The sequence below is a fragment of the Penicillium verrucosum genome (assembly GCF_028828655.1).
Source record: "Penicillium verrucosum strain IBT 35672 chromosome Unknown utg000001l_segment0_segment0, whole genome shotgun sequence".
Lineage (NCBI taxonomy): Eukaryota > Fungi > Ascomycota > Eurotiomycetes > Eurotiales > Aspergillaceae > Penicillium > Penicillium verrucosum.
The window spans coordinates 614,117-636,467 of record NW_026643210.1 but is presented as its reverse complement, the minus strand read 5'-3'; the positions used below and the strand labels follow the sequence as shown (position 1 = coordinate 636,467).

At 49.5% G+C, this 22,351-nt stretch overlaps 9 protein-coding genes across 9 annotated transcripts; 3 read left to right on the top strand and 6 right to left on the bottom strand.

Moving 5' to 3' along the window:
• Window positions 1-434: 434 nt before the first annotated feature.
• Window positions 435-1,733, top strand: N7516_000241 (uncharacterized protein; the record flags this gene model as incomplete). Its single annotated transcript, XM_057212963.1, has 1 exon — window positions 435-1,733. One exon carries the CDS (start codon window positions 435-437, stop codon window positions 1,731-1,733), a length of 1,299 nt encoding a protein of 432 aa, XP_057074846.1.
• A 493-nt stretch (window positions 1,734-2,226) lies between these two features.
• Window positions 2,227-3,970, bottom strand: N7516_000240 (cytochrome P450; the record flags this gene model as incomplete). Its single annotated transcript, XM_057212962.1, has 3 exons — window positions 2,227-3,381; window positions 3,441-3,713; window positions 3,767-3,970. 3 exons carry the CDS (start codon window positions 3,968-3,970, stop codon window positions 2,227-2,229), a joined length of 1,632 nt encoding a protein of 543 aa, XP_057074845.1.
• A 1,058-nt stretch (window positions 3,971-5,028) lies between these two features.
• N7516_000239 (uncharacterized protein) lies at window positions 5,029-6,122 on the bottom strand (the record flags this gene model as incomplete). Its single annotated transcript, XM_057212961.1, has 2 exons — window positions 5,029-5,708; window positions 5,771-6,122. 2 exons carry the CDS (start codon window positions 6,120-6,122, stop codon window positions 5,029-5,031), a joined length of 1,032 nt encoding a protein of 343 aa, XP_057074844.1.
• A 382-nt stretch (window positions 6,123-6,504) lies between these two features.
• N7516_000238 (Srpk) lies at window positions 6,505-7,800 on the bottom strand (the record flags this gene model as incomplete). Its single annotated transcript, XM_057212960.1, has 1 exon — window positions 6,505-7,800. One exon carries the CDS (start codon window positions 7,798-7,800, stop codon window positions 6,505-6,507), a length of 1,296 nt encoding a protein of 431 aa, XP_057074843.1.
• A 1,587-nt stretch (window positions 7,801-9,387) lies between these two features.
• On the top strand, window positions 9,388-11,460 carry N7516_000237 (uncharacterized protein; the record flags this gene model as incomplete). The annotated part of the gene is made up of 3 exons (XM_057212959.1): window positions 9,388-9,450; window positions 9,522-9,948; window positions 10,004-11,460. 3 exons carry the CDS (start codon window positions 9,388-9,390, stop codon window positions 11,458-11,460), a joined length of 1,947 nt encoding a protein of 648 aa, XP_057074842.1.
• A 389-nt stretch (window positions 11,461-11,849) lies between these two features.
• On the bottom strand, window positions 11,850-14,893 carry N7516_000236 (TAPT1 family protein; the record flags this gene model as incomplete). Its single annotated transcript, XM_057212958.1, is given in 2 exon segments — window positions 11,850-14,112; window positions 14,127-14,893. 2 exon segments carry the CDS (start codon window positions 14,891-14,893, stop codon window positions 11,850-11,852), a joined length of 3,030 nt encoding a protein of 1,009 aa, XP_057074841.1.
• A 2,638-nt stretch (window positions 14,894-17,531) lies between these two features.
• N7516_000235 (S-methyl-5-thioadenosine phosphorylase) lies at window positions 17,532-18,755 on the bottom strand (the record flags this gene model as incomplete). Its single annotated transcript, XM_057212957.1, has 3 exons — window positions 17,532-17,983; window positions 18,049-18,558; window positions 18,641-18,755. The coding sequence occupies 3 exons, from the start codon at window positions 18,753-18,755 to the stop codon at window positions 17,589-17,591; spliced, it is 1,020 nt and encodes a 339-aa protein (XP_057074840.1). The 3' UTR covers window positions 17,532-17,588.
• A 292-nt stretch (window positions 18,756-19,047) lies between these two features.
• N7516_000234 (6-phosphogluconate dehydrogenase, decarboxylating) lies at window positions 19,048-20,586 on the bottom strand (the record flags this gene model as incomplete). The annotated part of the gene is made up of 1 exon (XM_057212956.1): window positions 19,048-20,586. One exon carries the CDS (start codon window positions 20,584-20,586, stop codon window positions 19,048-19,050), a length of 1,539 nt encoding a protein of 512 aa, XP_057074839.1.
• A 632-nt stretch (window positions 20,587-21,218) lies between these two features.
• Window positions 21,219-22,333, top strand: N7516_000233 (sugar phosphate isomerase/epimerase family protein; the record flags this gene model as incomplete). Its single annotated transcript, XM_057212955.1, has 2 exons — window positions 21,219-21,608; window positions 21,680-22,333. 2 exons carry the CDS (start codon window positions 21,219-21,221, stop codon window positions 22,331-22,333), a joined length of 1,044 nt encoding a protein of 347 aa, XP_057074838.1.
• Window positions 22,334-22,351: the final 18 nt, after the last annotated feature.

Here is a 22,351-nt window from a genome sequence, read left to right as displayed (position 1 = left end):
ATTGAAGAAATAAATACTAGAAGAACGAGGGCAAGCCATCCAAAGGTTCGCTCTGGTTGCCAAGCATGCAAGTAAGTAAGCTAACACGTGGGCTACTTTCGAGATCTCCGGTAACTAATTGATCACTTTCTAGAATTCGACACAAAAAGTGCGATGAAACGTACCCTTCATGTTTAAAATGTACCAAAACGGGCCGAATATGCGAATACGTGGAGACTCCGGACCGGCGTAAACGCGCAATACGAGACATACAGGTCGTTAGCCCAGCCCCAAATGCGGCCCCCTACTCAGCCCCCAATTCTGCCCCCAATTCAGACCCCGGTTATTTCGTTGCACGACGGTTACTCGATCCAAGTCAAGTGGGTCTTTCACGCGCCGAGCGATGGTACCTTGATTTATTCAAGACACATACTTCAACGAAATGCACCGGATATATGGTCGATGACTTCTGGCAGCGACTCGTTCACCAGGTCGCCTCGGAGGAACCTGCTGTGCAACATGCAGCCATTGCTTTGAGTTCTATGCATTGGCAATTTATGCAAGAAACCGACTCTTTCAAATCCAAATCCCTGGTTATGGCTAAGCCTAGGGCAAATAATATCCCGTCTTTCACGCTAGCGCAGTGCACCAAGGCCCTTGTTTCTCTGCGGCAGAGACTAACGAAGGGAGATACATATACGACAAGCAGCGCGCATAGAGAGGCCGTTCTTGTTTCGTGTATCATGCTAGTGTCGCTATCTCTCTTCCAGGGCGACGTTATGGCCGTGACCTCGCACCTACGGTCCGGTTATCATGTGCTTATGGAATGGCAAAAGGTCAATTTTGACGGGAATCCCTCAGGACCGCTCCTAATGCGCACATTTTCAGAGCTACAGCTACACCGGCTTACATTCTCTCAAGCACTGAATGATATAGACGCAGCGGCGGATGACCTACCCCTCTGGCAGGCGATTACCGTATGCCAACCTGTATATGGGTATGCGGGAGTGTCTGAAACTGATTTTGTGATTGTTATTGGGGCATCTATCATGGCGAATTATCCACCGGGACTCGAACTCCGCGTAGGATCTAGTCTGCGGGGGCTGAACGCCGCCCTTGCCGATCTACTCTATCAAAATAGTGTGGAAAAGACAACCGAGGAGAGATTAATGAACTGGAAGAGCGAGTTCAATGCTTTCATTTCGGCAAATAGGGATACCTTATCGCCACAAGACCGCGGCCCGATGATACTGATGGAGCTATGGACTATGTCCTGTGATACTCTACTTGATACTCTTAAGAGCCCGCTGGATGAGATGGCTCACGATTCCTATTTGCCCCTTTTCCAGCGGATGAACGAGTTGGCAGCACTTTACTTGAACTTGGCAGAGCAAGCTTCCATGTTCTCCACTAAACCCATGCTTCTACAAATACTATATTTCGTTGGCTGTAAATGCCGCGACTGGTATACGCGCCGGGAGACGGTACGCCTATTGCGTGATTTCCCGCGACGAGAAGGTCTTTGGACGTCGGATCATTACATCGCTGTGATGGAACATGTTATCAAACATGAGTCTGCTGGTTTGACGCCTAGTGATGCGATTCCGCGCGCGGCTCGTATTGATCTGATTCATTTCAATCCTGTGGATCAGAGCAAGTTCAATCTATCGTACCGTCGACCTTGCACCCCCGAGGAGATTGCCAATGGTGCGGATGTCTGCGGAAAATGGACAACCGTGGTGCTATCAGCTTAATAACACCAACGAGTCAAAGCTGAACCCAAAAAGCCAACCACGCAATTAGCAAAAAGCTGGCATCTGAAACTTTTGGCGGTTTTTTGTTGGCCAAGGAAGTGGTAATGAACAACAAGGAAGGGTTGCGATATGATACTATCTCGTCAGCTGGTCTCCGGGGGGGTCAAGTCGCAATGAGTTGGGTTGAGTCAGGCTGTTCAGGTAACGCCGTGAATGGAGTCGGTTGCTTAGTTCTCAGTGAGCAAAAACCGGCAAGGGTTGAGCGCTAAAACGGAAAATGAAAGCCCAGACACTATTGGAGTGGTCAAGGAGTGTATAGTATTCCCAACAATCACTAATGAATATACATCCGTGTAAATCAACTTCGAGCACAGTCGTCTACTACAACACTCCGATAGCTCGCCTTGAACGGCGTTAACACAAAATCACCCAAAGGACCAGCAATATATACCGCAAAGACCACACAAAACCAAAGCCCACATCTGATACAGACCTACCACCCCTCCAACGGTGTAAGTAAGGCAAGTACTCCATCTTTAGGTGCATGAGTAGCCCCCTCCCGAATCTCCAACTTGGCATCAGGAAACTTGAACTCCATGTGAAACCGACCGACAGTAGCAGCAAGCAAGCAAGCAAGCTCCGCCTTCGCAAAGCCCTGCCCAATGCACCCCCGTGGGCCATGCAGGAAACTCAAAAAGGCATAATTATTAACCGCGCCGCCGGTATTAGCCTTACCGGGACCCATAAAGCGATCGGGGTTGAATTCATTCGCGTCTGGTCCCCACAGCTCTTCCAGTCGGTTGATGAGGCGCGGAGACATCGTGAACGTGGTACCCTTGGCAACATGTGTGCCGACAATACTCGTGTCACGAACCGCCTTGCGTGTGGTCGTCGGCACAGAGGGGTGGAAACGGAGGACCTCGTTGCACACTGCATGTAGGTATGGGAGATTATCGATAGCGGCTGCGGAGATTGGAGTCGGATCGTCCACGGAGGGAAGATTAGCACGGATTTCATCCCGCAGACGACTTTGGACGTTGGGGTTCTGGCAGAGTGCGTACACGGCCCACTGTAGTGCTGAGGCGGTTGTCTCGTGGCCTGCGCCTAGGAAGGTCATGGATTGGTCGACGAGGTTCTCTTCGTCGAAGGTGCCGCTGGTGAGGGCAACGGAGATGATGTCAATGCCGGTTTCGGAATTGGGGTCTTCCATCTTTGCCTTCTTCTGTCGGATCATCTGTCGTGCGACATTGCGGATGACCTCGCCACTCTCCTTGATGTCTTTGTTGCGTTTCGTCGGTAATGCGTGGACCAATGCTGGGTTTCCTAATAGCAGACCTATGACGAAAAGGATTTTCATGAAAAGGGGTGGCGATGACATGACTTTGCGGTAGGATTGGCTGAGAGTGTTATTAGGATCACGGAGAGAGTCAAAGTCGTGGTCCATACCAGCGACGCCGATGATGTCTAGGGTTGCTCGACTAGCCCAGTTACTTATCTGGACTGTGTTGTCGGTATTACCATTCGCCTTTCTACTCTGTAGGTCTTTCTCAATCATCTTGACCATTTCTATACTCTTGTCCCAAAAGACTGGATAGAGGTTCTTGACGTGGCGATAGGCAAAGGCTGGCAGAAGATTCTTGCGTTGCGTCTGGTGGGGACATTGTAAGTTTGAATCTATGCAGAGTGGCATTGGAGGGTCAAATTTACCTTATGCTCTTCACCTTCAGCAAGTAGGATCCCATCACCTGTAATGCGAAGCAAAGCTTGCCGAACCAATTCGGGCTTTTCAAAGTCGTAAGCATTCGTAACAAGCACCTCGCCCAGTGCTTTCGGGGTTGTTACAGCCACTCTTTCGATGTTTGCGATCATATAGTACCGGATGAGACCTTGATCGGGCCTGTTCTTTACCCACTCCCGTAGCTTCGCATAGGGAGTCTCAAACAGGAGACTTGTCGAATTGCCTGTGAGCCAGTTTCGTCCCTAGACGTTATTAGACACATTTATCGGATCCATAGTAATGATGACTAGCCTACCCCAGGTGAATAAATGTGTTTCAAGGGCGTGAAATAATCGGGATACAACACAAGTTGATAAACAATTTTTGACACACTAATGATCCCGAGAAGGAAAGCGGCCGTCACAATCCTGGAGTTGAAGATAGCATACTCCGGCTTGAGGTATATTCCAGCGGCCAGGCCGACATAGAGAATGGTGAGGCTGTCACTCATGTGTCCCATTGCCACGGCTTTCTGGAGGATCCGGGGGAAATAGATATTGTAATTTGATAGACTCGAGTCTCACATGGAGCAGAGAATATCAGACAAAAATTTCCTGGGTATCAAAATCTCCCGATCTCGCTTAGTTCCCCAGTACTAGTACTCCGTGTGGGGAGTAGATGATATGACAAAGTGCTTGGCTCTCGTTGGCTCAATAGATCTGTATCCTATACGGAGTACTTCGTTCGGTCTCAGAGACAGCAATGCACACTGAAAAGAATGTGGATGACCTTTGCAGATGTGAGATGGGTTTGATTCCGAAAAAAAAGCCGCAAGGGATGATATAGGACTTCCTTTGAGATGGTTGCCTGGGAGTGACATATGACAAGTGCGGAGGTTTCAAGATTGCAACAATAACAACATTTGAACGATTGCAAGGTTCTAAGCAAAAAAGAGAATTTCAGTGGAGTCGAGCATTATTTTTCATGATCTCTTATGGAGTAAGGGATTCAAACTTAGCCCCTCGCAATCAATACCGGATTAAGCGATACTGGATCTGCGAACGGACCCCATCTTCCATGACATGGCGAATTATACATCGACATATAATAACCCGGGAAATTGTGTCAAGATCCCTACATGTATAAATTTACACTATTTGGGTGTCAGCTTGCATTAGATCTCCAAGGAGGCCCAACCCTGGAGGGTGTTGTGATTATGTCATTAGATCGGCCCGATACCCCCGGGACCGATCCATGGTTCCTCCCTAGTGAGGTCCCACCTGGTCATTAGCTAGGTATCCATTATCATTTATGCTTGAGAACAGAATGCCTACCTAGGTATTTCTTTTAGCGTTTATGGCTAGTTTATTTTATAATTTGCAATTATCGAGTTTGGTACGGTGCAGGGGGAAGTTGATTTCACTAATGACTGTCCAAACACGAAGAAATACATCATTTACTGGAAGCCCTGCATTGCATACCCGCAATATTACAGGACGAAGAATGGGAATACCTCTATCAATACCGCACCCGCTCCCAATCGAAACTTGACAACACCACCAAAAGGTAGCCTCCGACTCAGACATCCGCCGACCCTACAATCCTATCAAACTCCTCAACCGTATGTTTCCAGACCTTCTGCGCCATCCCCTGCTCGCGCAGCCCAGCCAACAATTCAACAACATTTGGCCCAGCATGCTCCCCTTTCCAGTGAATACTATAAACCCCACTCCCAACCTTCCCATCCGTCCCACTGGCAACCTCAAACCCCTCCGACAAAGGCACACCAGAGGAAGCTTCCGTCGCGGTATCGGAACGGACACGGGGAGGATACTTTGCACTCGTCGCGAAGAATAGATGTCTCTCTCCAGACTCCCGGATTGGGATATATACCAAAGGCCCGATAATCATAAGCACGATAGTCATAAACCAGGTCAGAAGAGTATTCGACTCGCGTCCAATCCCAGTCTTGACTGCACCGGGGTAATCATTAATAAAGGTCACTTCTGGCGCTTGCTCGGCCAGTGTTTCCAGTGCCATATCAGTCATGGACACAAGATGTCCACGTATCTTTAGCATGGTCATTTCTTTTCCTTGGAAGTCATTCACATCGATAGGACCTTCGTGTCCACCGGCTAGGACACTGACGATACGGCGTAGACCCGCTGCTTGTTTGAGATTTGGGAGGAGGTTGATGGCGAATCGTGTTCGCGCGTAGTATCCAGTTGCAGCCATGATATGGAGGCCTTCGGATGTATCTGTTCGTATATTATGAGCAACTATATTTTTTCTTGTGGGGGATGTGAGAATAATATCCAACCTTCTCCGCACCGAATAGTTCCACAGCTAAGGAAGAGGATGTTGATACTGCTTTCTTTACTTTGAATCTCGCGACAGACCGCGTCGACATTCCGAATTAGACTGACGTCCGCTTGGATGAAGGTGAATTCTCCCTCCGGGTTCAACTGTCGGCATTCGGCTGTGATGCGGGCTGCGGCTTCTTGTGAGCGACCGATGAAGTAGGCGCGGGGTGATCGGGCTGAGCGGGCGAACTCTTTTAGGGCTGCTTCGCCGATGCCGTTTGTTGCGCCTACAAAGACGGCCACGAGGCCTGCTGGGAGTGTGTTGGCGATTTGGGCATTTGAGGACTGGACGTCTGGGAGAGAGACCATTTTGGATGTTGGCGATTGGAGTGATTGTCGTCAATTATGGAGGTTATTTGAGGTTACGATTCCGTGTATTTATATTGCAGGGATGTGGCTCGTATTGTGCTATGTTCTGTTCGGTGCGTCTATAGGCCGTCTCGGACATACGACGGACGAAGCCGAGACGGATGAAGGAAACTCCCCGGAAATTTAACCTTCGCATAAGCGAAAATCTATGACGTTTGTCAGATTTAGTTGAAACGTGAAGATATTATTAAGAGGAGCTTTATTATAAATATATAACTAACTAACTAACTATATATTATGGGGATTGATACAGCTGGCCGAAATATTCAGACAAAACATCCTATAATTCCCAGATCCTAGTCTCATTCGAAGAACTCAGAACTCATGTATTATTTTGGATCTTCCCATATTCAGGCAAAGCCCACTTTACCATCCATTCTGACTCGAGAATTTGCTTAGTACTAGGACGATCCTCCGGTCTGAATGAGAGCATCGGCCGGAGCATGTCGAAGATAGCATCTCTCTCCTTTGCATCAAACGAGGGGATCCCCTTATCTCGCCTGGGCTTTTCCACGCTATCTTCAAACCGATCGTCCCAAGATCGGAAATCGTTATAGGGACGGTTTATTGGCTTACCATCCTCGGTAAATTTATTCTGTCGCGCTTCCCACCTCTTCCACCATTTAGGTGGCAAAACGCCAAGAGTATCGACATGCTCACAGGTTATGTCGTCCTCGGTCGCGAGACATCCTTCAAACAACGGCCGTTGAGCGACGATAGACCATATGGTACAGGCGAGAGTCCAGATGTCCGATGAAAAGGATAAAGGCTTCTTTGGTTCAAACCTCACCTCGGGGGGTCGGAGGACGAGGGGAGTGTGAGATTCGTATCTCAGTTCTTTTGAGGGTGAAAACGCTTCACCAAAGTCTGTAAGCAAGATCCTGGCTTCAGCAAGTGTGATTTTCTCACTTGCTTCCCCTAGCCATACAGGTGTGATGGCGTGGGATGGGACACCGGGAGGAAGCGGATTGGTATCTGGATTTCCATTCAGACGAACAATTGGCTCTAGCTCCGGTGCTCCATATTTCTCATATAATTTGTCGAGTGTGAGCAGGTCAAAATTGGGTGGAACCTTTAGAATAATGTTGCCTAGGTGAATGTCCCCATGGACAATTCCTCTGGCATGCACATAATCCACAGCGAGAACGAGTTGCGCAGATAATGACCTGGCTACATCAAGCTGGAATAAGCGGATCCACGAACCATCTTTCGCCCCGGAGAGGCTAACCCTCGCCGTCGCTGTAACATAGCAGGTATGATTGCCGTTTGGACCGTGAATGGTAAACTTATCTAAAATCGAAGGAACCATTGTCTTTCCAGGATTATGGACAGAATAATGAGGACGAGTGAGAGTGGATATAATGTCCACTTCCTTCGGGTTCGAGTTTGCTATGCAAACTTTCAGGGCAACATATTTGTTGGATTGTTCATCGTAGGCTAGCCACATAGTTGAATAAGACCCATGTCCCAGCTTATGAACAACTCGATATCGACTGTGAAAGTGATCCCCGATTTGTATGGGGTGATAACCCCCTGGTCGGTAGTTCTCAAATCTTTCGACTTCCTCAAGAGGCTCATAGAGGAAATGATTGTTAACATCATCATCATTTGTATCCATTGAGGTGAATGCGGTGAGGGTGAACGCGCAGCGCGGTTGGTTATGATGAAGTAGTGGCATGCTCATCTTACGAAGGACAGGAGCATGAACTCGGGAACATAATCCATGCGGGGGTAAGGACCGAATGGCCAGTGACAACAATTTACTCATTGTTGTATTATGTGGAGAAGTCGAGCCAAAACAAGTTAGATGAATGTTGATGAAATATAACGCGACGCGCGCTGGAACAGCTTTGGGGGCTGGGCGCCGTTTGATTGTGGGATTGCCGCCGATCCGGTGGAGTTAAGGCTGTTAAGAACTTAGACAGCTCGAACATTGAAGGTTTCACCTTTTCAATGTTTGGGAATGGGGTTATTAGCCACTCTGAATGTATGGTGTTGTTTTGTAGGGAAGCGCCCAGGAGCCATTCGAAGGTTAGTGCTCATCGAGGCCAAGTCTTGGCATTGACCTTGGAAATGAGCTTGTCCCTTCCAAGGTTAGACACGATCAGGTGATGTCTAAAATAGGGAATGACACCTCAGGTATCAACATGTTTGTTTACTCCCGTTCGAGAAGAGTATACCACAAAACACATATATTAAAAAAAAAAAAAGAAGATAATGCCATAAGGCCATAAGGCCACGTCGGAAATTGCAGTCAACCTGTGTAGCGCCCGGAATATGAATCAGCGCTTAGATACATGGACCGGACCCTCTCCTGGCGCGTGCGGATGGCCAGTGAGCAGTCAGAATGGATAGTGTCGGGGGAATAATGTCGGGGGACCCATCTTATCTGTCTCAGGGTTTTTTTTTTCAGTGGGCCAGTGATAGTGAGAGGGATTGTGCCAGGAATAGGTTTAATATGAATAGTATCAGGGGTATTGATGAAGGTAGCCTAGGAGATTCCCAATTTAGAACATCTGAAGAACAAACAAAAGAAATCAAAGGAATAGTTTCATATGAAAAAACAAAGAAAAACAAAGAAAAAAACAAAGAAGAGACCTCCGTCAGCCCTAAAAAGTAAACTGTAACTTCCCGCGTCCCCACCCCTGCCGAACTCCTCTTCCCCCCCTCCTCTCCTCGTTGTTTCACTTCTTCTCCTTTCTCAACTTCCATTTGTGTCACTCATTTCTTTCCCAGGTTCCAGGCTGTCGAGGTTGACGCATTCTTTCAACCCTATTTCCACCTATTGGCACGAATAATTGCGCATTCTTTCTCCACATCGTGCCCCTGTCTTGGCGAGATCGGCGGTATTCTCGGTATTCAATGAAAGTCCGTCCATTGTCGCTTTGAATACCCTAAATGCGTGCCCAGAATACCAGCGCTTCATTGTGATCATATCCACGTGGCTTGCAGCCCTCGATATCTGACACCGCGATCAGCCTCCCTCCTTGCCTTCCGCAGGTATGCGCCATTCGCGCGGTTAATATACCACCATTCCCCTTGTTGCGCCTGACTTTCGCCTCTCTTTATTCTTTACACCTGATTCCAACCTCGATCACGACTTTTGCCCGGCTGGCCCGAGGAAGTCGACCTTCCCGTCCGTGATCGTGCCTTTCTTTCAAACCATCCGTGATCACTCCCTGGCAGGACCAGGTCAATTAACACAATGCTGTGTGGTGGAGACCGTGAGAAGGGGGATGTCGCGATGGAGGAGAAATGGGACTACGTGGTAGGTCTACACAGTCTCAGCGTTGTATATGTTGTATAGATGGCTCGGTATACTGATAATTATTCCCTTAGAACTTGGACGACTTTAAATCCGAGTCTTGCTTAACGCCCTTCTCATATTTCTTCCTATGGGTGTTCCTATTCATCTCGATTGCAGTCTACGGTGTCGATACATTTACTGCAGTCAACTTGCTGGCTTTCTCTCGATGGTCCGGAAGAGTGGAACCCGCCATTCCCTTCAATATTTCCCGCTGGATCTTCGCCGCTTGCATTATTGCTTCGTTCGTTCTTTTGGCCTACCGATGGATACATGCCGTTCGCGCCATCCGCTCGGGTAGTATTACTCGCAGTTTCCTGGACCCGCTCGCCGTGCGTATTCAGAGTATTCGATTCGGCAGGCGGGGTCGGGGATACAGGAGATTCCTTGTCTTCGCTGAATTAACCAAAGACAGGAAAGCAGCAGAATATGTTGCTCTTTATGCATACTTTTCTTTCCAGTGTATGTATACCACTATGCCTCACTAGTCTTCGAAATTTTCTAATGGAGCTTTTAGTCTGGATGAACACGATCTTCGCAGATGGCCCGCGTCAAGTTCTCAATGCTATCACTCTCTATTCGGTCATGAAAATGGACCTCATTCCTGGGGGAAAGAATGCAGCTCACGATGATGGAAGTTCCTCGGCTGCTCAATTCTTCAACAACGTTAAGATTTTGGCCGAGGACAGCACCCTTCAAGCCGTGGTTTTGTTTGGTATGCTTTTTACCCTGGTCATTTGGGTGCTATCGGTTCTCAAGTTGATCTCGGCAATCGTACTCTATTTGATCTTCCTGTTCCACCATATCCCAGCGGAAGACGGTACTCTTTCGAGGTACTGCCGTCGGAAAGTCGGTCAACGTCTAAAGCGCATCACGCACCGCAAGAACAACAAGGCCCTGGCAAAGGGACTCAAATTACAGAACCGAGCACCCACTCAGCCATCGCTGGCCACGGATTCGAACCCGACTCTGCCGTCTTTCGCCGAAGACAAGGTCTCCGCAGTACATTCTTTGTCGCGAAGTACCACCCAGACTACTCTGCCGCCTTACTCGCGATCGACCTCGACAGCGCCGACACACAACCCGACACTTCCGAATCTAAACTTTGATGGCAAACCAACGTTGGCCCGAACCGGGACTTCATCTTCAGCCATGTCCGAGTCTGCCTCACTGACCGGCAATGCGGCCGGAATGGGATACACGCCTCTTGATGGGCAGAAGCCGTCGCTTCCGACGCTTCCCCCGGTCCCTCCCCTACCGGCTAACGTTCCATCAAGGAAGGCCACTCCTCACTCTCAAGCGACTCCTGCGCCATATGGCAATGATGGTCGTAATACCTCCGGCCCTGGATATCGCAACTTGACCGATAGCTCTGGTTCTCGACGATATCAGAATCACACCCCAGCGCCCGATTATCCCTCAGCTGAGGTAGATGCATCCGATGATCACGATCATTACAATCGTGGCAATGCGCCAGCTCACTACGACCCATACGGTCCTCCAAGGGGTACATACGGCGGAGAGGACGAATACGGAGCAGGTTTCGCGCCTCCAGGTAGCCAGAGAAACCCGCCTCGCACACAGCAAGATTACTATCCACAGGATCCATATTCTGCAAGATCCTACACGCCGGCTGGCACCGGTGCGACGCCTGCTCCTTACCGAACATACACCCCGGCAAGCACCGGTGGTACTCCCGCTCCCTATCGGACCAACACTCCGGCAAGCTACCAACCCACACCTCCCCCACAAGCAGCCGCATACGGACAGCCACCACAAAGGACATACACCCCAATGGGTTCAGCAACTCCCGCTCCTCAAAATGGTGGCTATGCAGCTTTCAACCCGCCAATGGCTCATCAGACACCCCAGCCTCGCTCCCAGGGGCCTCGGGCCAATACCGCTTCGCCCTCGGCTATGCATAGCGCTCCACCGGGGCACACATTCAATCGCGCAAATACGCACCAATATTGATAACGCCCACCCTCGTAGCTTTCATTTGAAGGCTATGACACCTTGTTACGATGAAAACCAGAAGCTGGCTCTTCTGTGGTTGATGACCGGTCTACTCTCTCATACTGATCACGACCAGCGAGCCTCTCGAGGTCTTGTACATACCCCTATTCGCCTTACTTTGATATCCTCCCTCAAATCCTTATTCCCGATGCCATGGATTGAGACCTTTTATTCCCCTTCTACTACAATGTATAGATAGCAAGTAGCTCGAAGTAATCTTGATATCCCATTACATGATTTCATGAGCCCAAACAATGTAAAGTAAAAATAGGATGAGTATTATACAGCTATGGATAATAAGTTACACTCAACCCGTGGACACCTTCCACCACCATCGCAACACCAAATCACCAAATCTTCTTGGCAATCATCTCATATCGCTGTACATGATCAACATTAAACTCCCCATCCTTACTCTTATCTTTCTCCTCCTTCTCCTTCAACTTCCTCAACCCATCCAGATCATCTGCATAAATCAACCTCCTCTTCTCATCCCCAACTTCAACAACACCCCACCCACCAACACGCTGACTCCCTTCAACATAGTAATCCCGAGTACGAGGCGCCCCACTCTCAGTACCAGCCTGGTTATTCGGGGACTGTTTCCGCTCGCTCTCGCGACTCTTCATCTTACTGTATCGCGACCGCGCAAACGCAAGTAACCCCATTCCCAGCAGGAGTTTCAAGATGAGTAGCACGATGAATGCTGTCAGTAGTAAGATGCCGGTGAAGATACGGACAGACTGTGCTGGTGACGGGATTGCGTTTTCGAGGAGGGTGCGGAACAGCGCGCTGACGTGGGCGGCGGAGGCTGGGAGGAGGGTAGCGAGTGTTAAGGGTGGGGCGGAGGGGACTGGGGAGGGGGCGTAGTTGTTGTGGATTGAGGTTAGGGATGTTGCGCCCATTGCTGTTGAGGATGGGTGTTGGGGGAGGAGGGCTGCCAGGAACATTTGGTATGTTTGCACGGAGACTCGGAAGAAGAGACAGGAGAGCGGGATGACTGGGAGGCCAATTCGACGGGTTAGGTTTTGTTCGCCGAAGGCGTTGGTGTAGTAGTCCTTTGCTAGGACGTCGAGGAATCGGCCGTAGATTGCTGGGCGGTTGTTGTTGAATTTGTTGATGTAGGCGTGTTTCAGCCAGTCTACTAGCATCTCTGAGCCTAGTACGACTAGGAATGGACCTAGGACTTGGGCTAGGGTTGGGATGAAGGAGTTCACGCTGTTGAAGGATGAGAGGATTGAGGATGGGAAGAGCGTGAATGCTTGGGGGAGGATGGATGATGCTGTGCGTGGAGGTGTGGATAACGGTGTGCTGTTCGTGATTGTAGAGGACTGGCCAGGGAAGCTAGATGCCAGTCCAAGATTGCCGACGAAATTGAACGCGCCCGTTTCCACGATATTACGCGAGGCGATGATTGTAAGCATCAGCCATAGTTGGAATCGTTCCACGACGTCCGCGCAGGTAAGCTGGAAGAGGTTCTCTTTTTCGAACTTGCGGAAGACGGTGGATTTGATCTCCACGAACTGGTTTGATAAAAGTAGCGTAATAAGTGCGTTGGAGTATGAGTTCACTGCCACATTCAGTGTCATGACCTGGTAGAACAGAGACAATGCATGGGATACTGTGTAAACTAGTGCCACCAGGAACAACCAGAATGGACGGATGATCTTGCTTCGGCCGTCCGGACGACGCTCAAGAGCCTCCCGCGAGAAGAGACACTCGAGGACATCTTGGCCTATGGCAGCCAAGAGCCTGTCGCTGACCTCCAACACATTGTAGATAACGTATAGCTTGATAGCAGCCTGTCCACGAATCCAGTGGTACATTCGACTTGCATCGAAGTACATCAAGACGCAGCACGTCGCTATCATCAGCAGGCCTGTCAGAATATCCGCTTTATCGTCTGGAAGTAGCGCCGACGGCATCGACTTCTTCCGCCGATGGTGATATTTACGGGATTCAGAGGACCGATGCTTCCTTCTTGGCGCTATATCTGGCCCCGAGGAAGAGCCCGGAGGCAGGTGAGGAGTGGCCTCAGATTCGCTTTCGCGTCTTCCGCGCTCGTCCTCCTTCGCATTATGATTCCTCCTGCGCCATACTCGACCAATCCCATTCAGCACAAATTTCCAAATGAACCGAATCTCAGCTCCCAGGTTCATCACCCATGACTCAACCAATATATAGACGGCCTTGATAAACCGCAGCGGCATTATGGTGAAAGAGTAAAGCCATGCATCAAGGCAGGCAAGACTGCCAAAGCAAAGTACCTGCTCGAGCATAGGAGCAAGCATAATAAAGTTCATAAGCCTCTCGATCTTAACTGCTGATGATTCATAGGGGAAGTCGTTGGCTGCGTCGCGGTGTATGTACAGTGGTGAAGGTCGACCAGAAGCAAGCTCGAGCTGAAGATAAGTTGGCAGAGAAACTGGCGGCAAGGGGATAGACGACGGCAAAGGTGAGGGCATAGGCGATTCTATTATCTGAGGTGATGGGATAAGGTGATTCTTCAACTCGCGGTCCAGCGCGGGTCGGTCCTGTTTCGAGCGCGATGCCCATGTCTGGGTTAGGCGGTCATTACCTGGGGTCACAGGTAATTGACGCCGCGTGGAGCTAGGGGTGGAAACCGTTCGTGCGGGGTGCGGCCTATTGCGGAGGGGGGATTTTGAGTATTTCGTGGAAAGGCAGGACTCGCCGGCACAGAAGCATCTCCCAGCAACACTTCTTTAGTCGGTCGCAACTTTGGCAAAACATCCGAGGGGGAAGGCTTTTCGCTCAGTGAGCGAAGCGCAAAGTCCGGCATCTCCGGTGGCGCGAGAGGGGCATTCCCATGAACGTTGTCTGACGCTACTCTCCTTCCAGTGTTCGTTTCTGATCCCACAGGACCGAAAGGTATTGATTCCGGGGAGGACGTGAGCGCCTGGATCTTCTCAGGAGACAACTTCACAACCTTATCGTTGTCCTCGGGTAGTCGGTGGGACATATCATTAGTCAACTCAGCCAAAACAACCTTGACCTTGGGGTCATCGTACACATCCACTACCGACAACTGGCCAACATTATCTCCGTTGTTCGGTGGGTGCTCGACTAGGATGCCGAGTCCCTGCTCTGGTTCCGGGTCTGCCATTTTATGCCCTTCGTTGGTAAGGTGGCATTCGGAGGTCGTATCGCGTCTCCGTTGTCCTCCTGTGTCATTGTCTCCATTGGTTGGGTGTTCGTCAGCCTCGCCGTTGAACTGTGTCATGGGAGTATCTACACGACTGCGTGTCCCCGCGATAGAATTGAACAAAGATTGTTTCTCAACTTTCAGGCTCCCATTGGTTCCGCTTTCGATGCCATATTCGGCCATCTTCCGTTGTGACGGAGCTTCACTGGGATCTGCAGCAGGGCTCATTTTGACCCAGCAATCCGCGACAAGCCAACGTATTCCTTGAAAATATGCGCAATCTTGTAGTATCGCCGGTCATACCATCAGAAAGTGTAGGTCTCCAACTCGTATCATTTGAATTTGGCTCGCGACAGGTGATCAAGCTATGTTCGAAGGCGAAAGGACGTGAAAAAGATATTAAGACAACGTTGGTGTAGTTCGTTCTATTAACAATGGTATCCGCCCAGCTGGTACATCCTGAAGAAAAAAAAAAAAAAGGCACAGTCTAGGCTGTTCAGATACTTGTTGATGTTGGGGCCGTCTGGGGGAAGATAAGAACGGCAGATTATCTGGCAGGTCGGTGAATCGGAGGTTAGCGTCATTGATGCCTTAGATACAAGGCAGATATATCACGTGCATCCGAAATAGGAGATATATTGTTCCCCCATGGAAGTGACCAGTGACCACTCCCAACTCAACTACAACATGCACCTCTATTTTCACTACCCTTGGAGCTCCTCCTCTGTATAACTGAAGATCTTGAATAAGCATCAGATTTAAAAAACGCACTGCCATAGGGTTGTCGCCTATTCCACTTAATATTCAACCCTCAGCTCTACTTGCGAATAGTTGTGAACCCAATATTCTGCGCCTTGTGGAGACCGGTAATTCAAGCGCTATGCGCAAGCTAATATCTGGCCAGGAAAGACATATTCATGATGAATATGATACCGATTAACATATCTGCAAATATGCCTATTTTAGAAGGCATTGATCTTATTAACCTTATAATCTACCTAGGTAGGTATTCAGACATATTTAAGCATCTACAACATTAGTTTTTGTAAAGTGAGACTAGATCTAAATTACTGGTAATATGAACCAATAACAGAGTTATGTGCCGGTGGCATACCCCAGGTCGTTTGGGACCATCCCGACGCCGAATGGGGCCCCAGACCCAATCCGGCCGCTTCACATTTCCATTGCCAACGTCGACATCCACATTTCCATATCCTTGGAGTGCTCGATAAAGACCCATAAGCTGCAAAATTGCCATGATTTCGGTGTTGGATGCCATGGTAACTTGCGCTTGTTCGTTGGTCGTTATTCTGAGAATTAGGGTTTGTTGAGCTGCGTGGTAAGAAAGATGAAGACCTGACTGAGCTTGTCTCACAAAGTAAAAAGTCTTGCTGGAAGGAGAAGGAATCAATAGCAATAACATGATATTCGGATAATTCGTAGGAATTGAGATCGATCGATTTAGACTAGAAACGGCTCAATGCGAATTGAAGACGGTGGAGTTCAATTTTGTGGATTTGATCGAACTTCTCTTTCCCTTCACCTATAGATAACTATATCTTTAGTTGTGATATCTTTGAGAATAAAAAAATCTTTCAAATCTCGGTTTCTGTAGGCTGCTTGTTAATTTATCCAATTCAATCTAACTCCTTTGTGCAAATATTATGACCATAACTCCACTATCAAGCACTCAACTGATCACTCGCCAGATTCCCTCCACCCTCAAGATTGCAACGTGTGGGCCGTGAAGTCCAACCTAAGTTACTATCCTAGGGTTCAACGAATCTCCCAGTTCTGTGCAACCGCTGAGGAAATACGGTGCGTCCGGCCTCGGGGAATATGAAGTTTCATCAGTGGTAGCATACATTCGAGAAATGGTAGATAAGGATCGACCAACTCGCTACACAGCCTGGAAAACCCTGGAATCTCTTCCGGAAACGATCAAAGCAAAGAAGAACGAGGGAAAACTTGACCTGAAAGACCTACAGACCTGAAAGACCTACAGACCTTGATGGAGTATGGACCTGCTGTGAGAAAAATGTTCCCTCGTTTCTTTGGGGGAGAAGGTAGCCTAAGACGAGTGGTTCACCATGTCCTTGACTACGTACAGGACGGACGATTCACAAAACCAGTTCTGGTCTTGAACTCTCTGAACCCGAACCGAACCTGATTGAAAGTTTTATCACCCGGCACTAGGATCATACCGATGGAGGGGAAGGGAGCTGCAAGGTCCCTAATCCCAACGATCCACCTTCTCCAACCCCTCAGGGACATTCTACATTCTGTCCTTACCTCGAGTCCTCCGAAAACTCATGCAACCAAACAGGTTCCAGCCTTACTGGTAGCACAAGCTGGTGCGGGAAATTCACCGGAAGGAGAATGGACACCTCGAGCCAAGTTGAAAGATCTTAGGCGGCAGCTGAGAGACACCCGGGAATTACAATCCAATCATGAACTCCTAATTCGAAACCGATGGCTGGAGGCGAAAGCTCTGCGGGCCCGAATTCATCGATACGAAATTGAGCTGCACACCAATGAAGCTCGATTGAGCGAACACCCCTACTTGGGGTTGACTACCGAAACCTACTCAGGTCGGTCCCGAGCAGTTAAGACTAGACTGATTCCTTAGAATTCAGAGAGAAAATAAAAGATGGTTGATTTCACAACTACCGGACTACCACCCAAGAGCTACCCTCTTTGACAACATATGTATGCAAGTCAGAATAAGGATTTTTGATAACAAACTTTGCCCGGCATAAGCAAGTGGAGTCAACCAAATGTGAAGTCATATCATTCCAAAATTGCACATCAATCATGTCTATCATGTTGGTATTCTAGAACTATAATGCACATATGCTACCATCAGATGCACGTCAAGTGACAAGGCAGAACAATATCTGCCTAAATCTCAAAGCCTCTAGATCTACCAGTAGCCAGGGAAAAGCCAGTCCAGCTTCTCCTTAGCCTCGGGCTTCCAGTAAGCCTGAGGGGTGCTAACACCGAACTTAATACCGCCAGCCAGGTGCTTAGCCTGGACAAGCTCGGTGTGCTCCTCGCTAGCCAGGGCATCAAGGACTGCCGTGATGAAACGGCGAGCGTTGTCAGCGTTGGACTTCATGTTGCCCATGACCATCTCGACGGTGACGTCAGCGGTGGACTCGTGCCAGCAGTCATAGTCCGTGGACATGCAGATCATCTGGTAGGCGATCTCGGCCTCGCGGGCCAGCTTGCCCTCAGGGAGGACGGACATGTTAATGACGCTGCCACCCCATGAGCGGTACATCTTGCTCTCGGCGCGAGTGGAGAACTGGGGGCCCTCTAGAGGATAGAAGAGAGATGATTAGCGACGTTTGGTCGTGAAAATGGTTTACAGCTTCACATACCCATGCAGATCAGAGTACCACGGTCGTGCAGGACGACACCGTCACCCTCGAGACTGTGTCCGCACTCGCGCACCACCTTGGCGATACCCTCATCGAAGGGGTCGCCGAAGGGGACGTGAGCAACAATACCACCCTCGAAGAAAGTCCACGGGCGCACGCCCTTGGTGCGGTCAATGACCTGGTCGGGGATGACAAAGTCGCGGGGCTTGATTTCCTCCTGCAGACTGCCGACAGCGGAGAAAGCAATAATGCTGCGGACACCGATGGAGCGCAGGGCGGCGATATTGGCACGAGCGGGAACCTCATGAGGAGCGATCTGGTGGTGCAAGCCGTGGCGGCTCAAGAAGGCGATGGCGACAACCTTGTTGTTGTGCTTACATTCGTGGTGTAGAATACTGATGGGCGAAGAAGGCACGCCCCAGGGGGTTGTGATATTCAGCGAGGCCACCTGGGTGAAGCCGGGCAACTCGCGCAGACCAGTGCCGCCGATGACAGCGATTGGGACAGACCCTGTCAGATTTACTATCGTCAGCTTTCTATCGAAGTGGGGGTATGAGAGGTAGTAACGTGAGAGGGACAGAAGTACACGTACCGTCGTATGTGGTGGGGAGAGAAGCCATTCTGCGAGCGAGTTGTTTTGCAGACTCAATTCGACGAAATGGTTTCGATATAGAAGAGAATGAACGTAAGCCTAAGATCCAGCGCATCTTGCGCCATCTTCAAATCTCTGAGGCTGCGGGCAACTCCGCTTCTCCGATTGGTTGTTGATCGACCCACGTGCTGCTGGTTCCTGAGGCCGCCACCTGCCTTTTTGGGCGATCTATGAAAACTATAACCACATCTACATCTATCTTTATTATATGTCTATTAGGGTGATACTTAAGCATCGTTCAGCAACATCTTGAAAAAAATACCATTTTGTGCAATTTGATACATTTGACATAATAGATACAATCTGGGGCGATACACAGAGTCCGGGGTGATACAGTCGAACCAAATCTAAGCCGGCAACCACTCATAATGATGAGGACCCTTGTGAACTGGTCCTGGATCCTCGCCTGGAATACCAGGCTTGTTATAGTTGTGGGCACCGAAGTAATCCATCTGCGCCTCCATGAACTGGGTCGGCAGTCCCAATCCACCCTCATACTTGAGATATTCCAGAGTAGCCGAGAGAGCAGGAATATACTGATCAAACATCGTCCCCTCCATGACAACCTGTTTGAGGCTGTGGAAGTTCTGTCGCAACTCATGAGCGACTGCATCCACAAACTTGGTGTTCGTCAACTCATTGTGGGCTGCAAGCGGTGGCTGTAATAGATCCGCGATATGCTCAGACTTAATGATACATCCCGCTCGCCAGATCTGGAGACAGTCGCCCAAGTTGACATTCCAGCCTTCCTCAATTGAAGCTCGGGAAATTAACTCCAAGCCCTGACAGAAAGATGCCAGGAACGAGCAGTACACAGCCTGTCGTAGGTTCTCGATGATTACTGCATGGTCCCGGGTTCCCTCGATCGGTTTCGGCATGGGCATCTCCAGCTTTTTCGCAACACGCGCTCTCTCTATCCGGTTTCCACTCGAGACTCGCAGGTAATGGGCGGCCGCTAAAGTCGGACAGGAGACATGTCGGGCGGCAGACTCCATGAGACACCAGTGTGGAGTTCCTTCGGTATTGTCGTCGTCCTGAACCACCTTGTCAAGCACATCATCGAGCACATACCCATCATCCCGACTAGCTCCCTCGCCTTTGCGGTCACCTTTTGGTGTTCTCTTGGTGTGTAACATATCGGCACCGATGTTAATCAAGTAGTTACCGCGCAGCTCGCCAGACTCATTCCATTTGACGAAGATATCTCCGATTTTACCATGCTCCATGGCCAGTCCCTCATGCATGTATTGCCATGTCTCAGCAAGAACAGAAAGCATACCACCCTCGATGCCATTATGGACCATCTTGATGTAGTGTCCCGATCCACCGGGACCCATACGCTTCACGCACGGAACCCCAGTCTTGGGATCATGCGCCGCGTACGACTCCAAAAATGGCATAACACGCTCGATGGCTTTGGCATCTCCACCAGGTGAGAGGCTGGGTCCCCGTCGCGCAGACTGATATCCACCCGAAACGCCCATTCCGATCCAGGCAACACCGATGGCGGCACACTCTTCCTGGCGCCGCTCAGTGTGCCGGTAGTTCTCGTTTCCACCATCGAGGATGATATCGCCCTCTTTGAGATCGGGTTTCAGCATGCGGAGTACTTGGTCTGCGGGCTCGCCGTGCGTGATGGAAAACATGAATAGTTTCCGGTCGGACTTGCCCTCTAGGCTTTTGACGAATTTGTTGATGTCGTGGAATCCTTGGACTCGGCCTGTGATGCCCTTGTCGTCTCTTGCATAGTTCATAACTTCATCGACGTTCTTCTTTTGTACATCCCAGACCGAGACTTCGAGGCCGAGCTCTGCGAAGCGTAGGGTCATCATAGAGCCCATGTTTCCGGCTCCGACGACGCCGATACTTTTGATAGGGGGCGGCATTGTGAATTGGTTTTGGGTCTGCAAGACTTAACTTATTCCGGGTTCACGATTCACAGTTCATATGCGAAATATACAAATGATATTTGCATGAAGATGTCCGAAGTGACTTTCGCTCTTCTTCAACGAGAAGCTTGTGGCGACCGGATCCCAAATCCGGGGAATTGTCAAAATGTAATCAGACACGCCACGAACCAGCCAACAGAGTGCGCCTCCTCTTGTATAGAAAACAGGTTTGAGCAGAAGAGGCAAGTGAGACAAATGAGGCAAAATGATTGATGTACAGTCTATGAAACTGGTTGTGGCCAAGCTTGATGTAGGTTGATATGATACACCAGTGACGACACAAGCCCTATCCAAGAGCTGGATCCAAAATTACATCAGAATGGACACAGAATGAAGAAGCGATGGGCGAAACAAAAGGAAACAAAAAACAAATTAGGCAAATATATACTCCAATAGTACCAAGCATGGCAATCTTTCATAGAAGCTCCCTCCCCATCGTCCAGTGAGCTAGCTGTATATGCCTGTTTGTTAATACGAACAGCTCCCAACAAGATCACAAGATCACGATACACCACATCATTTTGGCTTCACCTCTTTTTTATTTTTTTAGAAGAAAAGGAACCAAAAAAATGGCCATCCCCCACTCAAGCCTCCAAAAGATCCCCTTCTCGTACGCTTCCTGCTCAATCGGCTGCGGTCCAAACGACACACTCCCGCGCCGCCTGCAAGCAATCGCCGAAGCGGGATTTAGTGCGATCGAGCTGTCTTTCCCAGACATCTTAACCTATGGCGCACAAGTCACTGGTAATCCAATCGCGCCAGACGACTACCCCGCGATTATGCCCGTGGCAGAGAAGATCCGCAAACTATGCGAAGAACACAAGTTGAAAATCATGATGCTGCAGCCATTCTCCAACTTCGAAGGCTGGGTCAAGGGTTCCGTGGATCGTGAGGAGGCATTTGCTAGAGCGATAGGCTGGATGGAGATTATGAATGTTGTGGGTACGGATTTGTTACAGGTATGGCAGTAATATATATATATTGAGCACCACAAAACTTGAAGAGACCATCAAGCTAATAGTATACCCAGGTCGGAGCAACAGACACACCGGAGCCCTTAATCAAGAAAGAACGCGACGTGATCATCTCCGACTTACGGGCCTTATCCGAGATCCTCGCAAAACGCAACTACCGTCTCGCCTACGAGAACTGGTGCTGGTCGACCCATGCGCCCGGGTGGAAGGAAGTCTGGGAGATAGTGAAAGCTGTAGATCGCCCGAATTGCGGGTTGTGTTTGGACACATTCCAGACTGCAGGTAGTGAATGGGGTGATCCGACTACCGAGTCTGGTCTGATTGAATCGGTTTCGCAGTCCGAACTACAGAAGCGGTTTGAGGCGAGTATGGATGAGCTTGCAAGATCTATCCCCAGTGAGAAGATCTATCTGCTGCAGATCTCAGATGCGTATAAGGTGTCGCCGCCGTTGGAGGGTAAGACTATTGGTGGGCTGAGGGCGAGGGGTCGCTGGAGTCATGACTACAGGCCTATGCCGTATGACGGTGGGTATTTGCCCATTGAGGATGTTGGGAGGGCTGTGCTGAAAACGGGGTTCCGGGGTTGGTTGTCGATGGAGATCTTTGATAGTGGCCCGCAGGGAACCGGGAAGAAGTATGAGATGGGGTCTTTTGCGGCCAAGGCTATGGATAGTATGCAGAAGTTTTTGAAGAATTGTGCGACGGATTGAGGGGAACATATTGCCTGT